General features: G+C 49.1%; 1 protein-coding gene across 1 annotated transcript; it reads left to right on the top strand.

Moving 5' to 3' along the window:
- Window positions 1–4,236: 4,236 nt before the first annotated feature.
- AKAW2_80197S (uncharacterized protein) lies at window positions 4,237–4,616 on the top strand (the record flags this gene model as incomplete). The annotated part of the gene is made up of 2 exons (XM_041681191.1): window positions 4,237–4,542; window positions 4,596–4,616. The coding sequence occupies 2 exons, from the start codon at window positions 4,237–4,239 to the stop codon at window positions 4,614–4,616; spliced, it is 327 nt and encodes a 108-aa protein (XP_041548158.1).
- Between the last annotated feature and the right edge of the window lie 1,872 nt (window positions 4,617–6,488).

The raw sequence follows: 6,488 nt of genomic DNA on the forward strand, positions 1-6,488 counted from the left end.
TCTAACGACGCCACAATTTCGAATATGTTGAAGTTCCTCAAACGATTCTGTTCTTCCCCTTAGGAGTGTAGTTTCGGGGTCGCCGTCTCCCCCAAGCGTGGTCGTTCGGCGCGAGAAGTTGCGAAATAGACCTCTTCGATCCTCCAAGGTTACTGAAAGTAACGCCTCCAAGTTTGAGTTCTGCAGCGTGCTGCAGAAAGTCGATTGAAATTGAAAGTGGCGCCCAAGCTGCCTGTCAAGTGCAGCAGGTGTCGAGTTCAACAATTGCTGTGCGAGATGGAGGGTGGTATGGCGCAAGAGAGATCGATCCGGGGTAGGTCGATTGATCGAAGCCGGTTCCGTAAGCGGATCCTTCACACTTTCCAGTACTACCTATCCAAGAGAGAAACGACCGAAAACGAAAAACGGTCCGGGTGGGTGAAGATTGAACGAAGGTTCAGGCGTACTGGCGCGAAGTATGTAGATATGGCCGGTTCAGGGAGGTCGGGGATGGACGTGGGGATGAGGATTGAGGGTGATGGGCGAGAGGAATGAGTGAAGGAGGAAAGAAGGAAGGGAAAAAATCGAAGGGGAATATGGGGGAGGAGAACCTTAGTCTGGCTGGTGGAGCGGACGAAGAAAAGAGGAAAAGGCAAGATAGTTAACGGACGGGTCGGTGGAGAATTGGGGGGAAGAGGGAGGGAGGGTGGATGAGTGAGTGTCCGGTATGAACTGGTAACGGGTTCAGTACAAGGGGGAAAAAAGGGAAAAAGAGGCAGAAAATGGCAGAAAATGGGAATTTGACGGTGGCCACAAGAGAAAAGTCCGATGGGGGTACGTACCGAGGGAGAGGTACTGTGGTTGACCAGCGATGGGGGGGATGGCGGTAAGTACAAGGATGGGCTCCTAGCCGCGCCTCCTCCCCATCCGTGGTCCCGGATGTGTGATTAATCTTGGGATTATTTGCGTTCTTTTTTTTTTATTTTTTTATTTTTCCATTTTCCGATTTTCCGATTTTTCTGAAATTCAAATTTCCCCTTTCGCAATGGTACATCCGGAGTACCCCCGTGGGTCTACTGGTATTTCGTACGTCGTTATAACACCGGTAATATTACCATCGGTCTGTTTCCGGAGTCCCACTTTGGAACAAAGTACGAAACTGGTATTGAAGAACAATACTACTAGTCAAGTAGGAAGGCAGGTACTTCACTAAACCCAGTAGGGCCAGCTATACATCGGTGAATGCGTCTACACCCACCCCCCAACACTTGCAACCAGATGAAGCTTGACCCTGGATCTGGATAGATACATACTAATACCGTTCAGGTATGGACAACAGCCCCCCAAATGGATCACCTTCAAAAAAGCCTCAAAGTTTTTGTGACCTGATGCCTTGATTCACCCTGGTTCTCGCTTCATCTCGGACCGGCAGCACTATGTATGCATCACCGACAAAGCAAAACCCCTGGAGAGATAGCAATAACAACAACAGGGGGAGGGAGAAAAAAGGCCACAGGGGATCGTTCTAGACAAACATTCAAACAAAGATCAACCCGTCCTGTGACCATCGCCTCGGCTGACTAAGGACAAGGCATCTTTAACAGTTCACCAGTCAATCGATCGGGTCACTTGACTTCTCAAAAATGGGTCCCGAACGATTGGCCGAGGCGAAGTGCTGCTGATATCACTCCGCACTTCTCAACTCGCCAGGGCTGGCATACTGTAGGAATCGGGTTAATGATCATTACTATTGAAGACCTAACGATGATAGCCACTTCCATCATTGTACCCAGCATCCAGATCCATTTCCATCATCACTGTCAATCTAGGCACTGTGCCTAATCCCTCGCCTCGTCAGGGGCATTTGACAATTCACCAACCACCCACCGCTGGGCTATTATTGTTGTGTCCTGCTGACTAGTGACTTATTGCTCGATTCAGTTCAACTGCTTTCGTCACGGACATGCTTAGTTTCGGGCAGATTCTTGATATCCAAATGTGACTAAGGAAACCATGGGTGTTACGGTCTACATTCTGGGCACCTCCCCAAGCCACGTTCCTGTTACCCGGTCTCTTGGACATCAACATCTTACACACAGACTACCCGACTTAGTTCTGAAACCGGGCATTCCGGCACTTGACCTCATCCCCAATTTATCGATCCTGATCCCCTTTTAGGCTCAAGCGTGTCTGATCGAACTCTGACTTTCTACATCCATATGATATGTCGACGTGGATGGTTCAATCATCCCGGCTGAAATGGCCTGAGCACTGATCTTCCTTACTGTTTGTTCTTATTAGCCGGTGATGGTATGTACCTTCGCAAAATGCCCCAGGCGGAGTCGCATACCGGGGAAAGAGCGCAGCGTTTCCGATCTGGATGATCATCTCACACCTACATAGTTCTCCTTCCTCTTATCAGTTCATTGCGCCCTTTGAAGTCTGCTGCAGTTATGTATGTATGTACCGTGAATTGCAAGTATTCAATGGCCTTTTACCCTCCAAGCCACGATACCCCAAAGCACTTTTGATTTGAGATCTAAAGTACACATGTCCAATGACTATGTATCCCTTCCGAAAACCGGTCTCAGGAGACTGGTATACCTAATCTGAGTGACCCAACAACAGAGTATAAGCGTTCGCTCATTCCTCACCCCGTCCACAGTCACAAGGCGAAAATCCTGCCAGCTGTCACTAAAGTACTTGTGATGCTATCTTTGCGGGAAACGGTAGGTAGATAGTAGTATATCCCCAAACAACAAAATGTAAATAAAAATAATAATTGGGGGCAATACTACATACAGCACGTATGATACAATCGTTCACAAGGAGTAGTACATAGATACCTGGATTGATTACCCGCCTGTTCGGTTTAGCCCTTTCCTTCCCACCCTACCACCACCCCCCTTTTTTTTTTCCTGTCACGGGGCCTTGCAAAAACTTCCCAAACGCCCCGTTGCGAATAATAACAATATCAATAATAGACTAAAACGCCACACTTGATCCTTCATCGCGGATCCCCGGGTGAGTGGTTCGGGGAACTAGGATTCAGAAGATCCGCCCGATTCACCATCACCACTGCCCTTTTGGAAACTGACAGCCAGTGCCAGCCAGTTCCCAAGCCGTCAGCCCACGTTTTACAATCATGTGATGTTCCACGTCAAAGGTCCAGGTTCCCTCCCCGAACACCTGATGGATGAGTTGTAAACTGAAAATAAAAAGTTGCTGTTTCATCTTCGGAGTAAAAGCCGTCATCTGCCTGTACAGTAGTTAGTTGCTTCACTAAGGCGGGCTTCCCGTTGGTGTAGATTGTTTTTCCTTCTTCATCCAAACCATCTCCAAATTTTCTCCGATGTATGAAATACGGGAAGTTCAAAAGAAATTATCAGAAAAAAAAAAAAAATAGAAAAAGCAAAAGAAGAAGTTCCAGGGGCTGAATGTGGAGGGGTCGTGACCTCGTCGGCTTATTGGGGCCCAAAGGGAGTTTCCAAGCCTCACAAGGCCCTGTCGAGTTAGTACTGAGTAGTAGCGGCGACGTTGAACGATCTGCAAGGCGGTTCACATTGTGGTCACTTGCTGGTTAAAGCCGATCGCATTGCCGGATAGTAAACGTCTTACTACGGAATGCCCCGTAGCATGGGGAAGGTACTACTCTATACACCCTCATACACACTCTCCTATGTTAGGGAGGAGAAGTTAATATCGGGGGACGGATGGCCCAGGTAAACCCCGCAATGATATAAACTCTTACCAAGACTAGACAGGCGCTATTAATTAGACAGTGATAGTCAAGTACTAAGTCAAGATCGGCATTTGCGAACGTAAGTAAGTAGATAGTAAGTAAAGCTCCATAGCTAATAATTGAGCCCACCCGTCTTTCTTGCATATTCAATGCAGACAATAACCAAGAGCAGCATTATCTCCTAGGCACCAAAGCTCTGTTGGCAGGTGGAAATCAGGGAAACCCGTCAACATGGTGAGCTTATTCGCTTCGCTTGCAGCTGGGGGGCGGACACCTCCGCTTTCAATGATCCAAGTGCTCAGCTGCCATCTTTCATGCATGGAATTGTTCCACAGCGATGCTTCTAGAGGGAGCCACGTAGCTGCGCCCTAGCCCACTCGACCACACTCCGATTCATCAGGCGTACCTCTTGCAGGCGTGTGCCATGAAGAAAAGAGAGAACCCATGGGTGATGCCCATTTTCCAGAATTCTACGAAGCTACATTCTTATCTGGGTACATTGACCGGTTAAGCTTATGGGAAGTCCCAGTCATTCCCTAACAATGGGATGGGAAATGCTCCATACTCTCCGTGTTGTTGAGCCTACCCAGGTAAACTCTCCGGATGATGATGACGATGCTGAAGGAGAGGTGAAATTATACCGTGGTTGGAACCCGCTATCTCATGATTCCCCATGTAGGAAGGGCTTCACAAATTCTCGGGGTATCAACCAACTGTTCATTGACAATTGGTTGTCATTGTTCGAGATGACCTCGATTGTCCGGGAGAATCCGTCAACCGATGAGGGCATCCGAGGGACTCCCGCGGTACACCAGTGGAAGGCAAGAAAAAGCAATCCACACTTGATCGAGGGAGCTGACGTCCATGCCGACAGAAAGTTGCCGAGGACCATTGACAACATCAGGACGCCTACCTTGCTGGTAGAACAGGCAGAGGCGACTATTGCTCTGTGGCGTAGAAGCGAGTCGATGCAGATGCCACCTGCCAGAGTGCCAGTGTACAAAATACAGCTAGTTAGCTAGCTAGCAACTAGTGACAGAGGACTGACTACTGACTGATGTTACCTCATCTCCCGCCCGCCCCCTTTAACGTGGGGGCAAAACCAAACAAACCCGCAGTGGCAAAGGCCCACCCCCGAGTCACAAGACAGCTCCTCCGTCACATGATGTGGGGTCGTCCCGCGGCATTAATGCGCCACTGGTCGCGGCTGAAGGGGATTCCATGTCTATCTATCTCTCTCTACCATATCCATGCTCAATCGAGGTTGATACACCGAGTTGACTCGTTTACAATCAAACACAGAGCTGAACTGTATAGAAACAGTATCGCCCATACGGCCTTTACTCGGCTCCGCCATTGTCGACTGCTCTCCTGACCTGCGAAAGTGCCGACACTATGATCGATTGCTGACTAGAAGCCAACGGGGATGGAAGGACGCTACTGGACGCAGCTGCATCACGTCAAACAGCGGCTTAGAAGCACCGGATAAGGCACCATGCATCAAGTGCAGCTTGCAGACAAAGAATGATAAACAGCAGGTGCCGCCGGTGTCTTACGGAGTACTCCCGCCCGACCTTAGTCACTACGAAAGATATCCGACAGGACGCGCAGGCTGGGAACAACAACAGGGACGGTGATGCTGTTGTGTGAACACAACGCCCGTTGCCTATTTCCTCTAAAGGTAGTCTGCCATTCCTCCTTTGGGACTGGTCGAAGTAGGGCGTCAGCCAGGAACACAGTGGCCTCAACTCTACTGAGTACGGCACTGTAGATCATAGAACCGTCTGGATCTTGCACGACATGATCTACGGTATGTTGCTGTGGCTGGTGCCATGCACTCAGGCATTCACCTGGAGTAGTAGTGGATTGGCCATCGATGTCTTCCATCCTATGAATAAAGCTTACGACTTTGGGAACTTCTTACGATCGCCAAAATATCCGAGAATGTTGTTGATACCATTCATAATCCCAGGGGTCACAAATTCATATGTAACCCGTTTCACCAGGGCGGATATTGCCTCATATTGGGATGAAATTGCCTCCTGAACTCTAGCCTTATTTTGAGACGATCTCAAAACTTTCTTCGGCCCTTGAATTCTTTATGCATAGCTTAAAGCTTGGATTGCGCACGGATATCGACTCCCGGGATATGCATTTGGAAGGGATAACGACCCGAAAACACAGGGCAGCCGGGTACCACCACTCACCAAGCCGGCCAGCACTAATGTATGGGTTGCTACGGAGCACAAAGTCCAATATACACACACGGTCTCTTTTTTTCTTCAATTCCTCCCTCTTTCTCACTGTCTTTCACTGCTATTTCCTGCCTTCCCGTCAAATGCCATACGATGGGGAACCGACGTGGTACGTAGCACCGCCGTTTCTCCTGAACAAGTCACATTCCATAATTCCCGGGCCGCATCCCCCGGACCAGCCAAAACCCATGAACGATTCTTGTCATGTAACCCAGGAAAGGGCCAATCTACCAGGAACTGGTTAGCAAAATAGACCGGTTCAGAATCGGACCTTTGTTCGAGAACCCAGCCTAGCGGCTACCAGATCATGCAAATTCGCAGCTCTCGCTCGCTTTGACCTCCAGGGGAATGGTGGGTTCTCCACGTAAATGCAAGGGTTATAGCGCGGATCGCATTTCAAGGATCTGAGGAACAGGAAAGGAAAAAACAAATCAAGCCCACACACACACACACACACACACACACACACACACACATCATTGATTGACTGAGTAAGTGCTCCGGGAAGCCCA

Source organism: Aspergillus luchuensis, chromosome 8 (assembly GCF_016861625.1).
Source record: "Aspergillus luchuensis IFO 4308 DNA, chromosome 8, nearly complete sequence".
NCBI classification, from domain to species: Eukaryota; Fungi; Ascomycota; class Eurotiomycetes; order Eurotiales; family Aspergillaceae; genus Aspergillus; species Aspergillus luchuensis.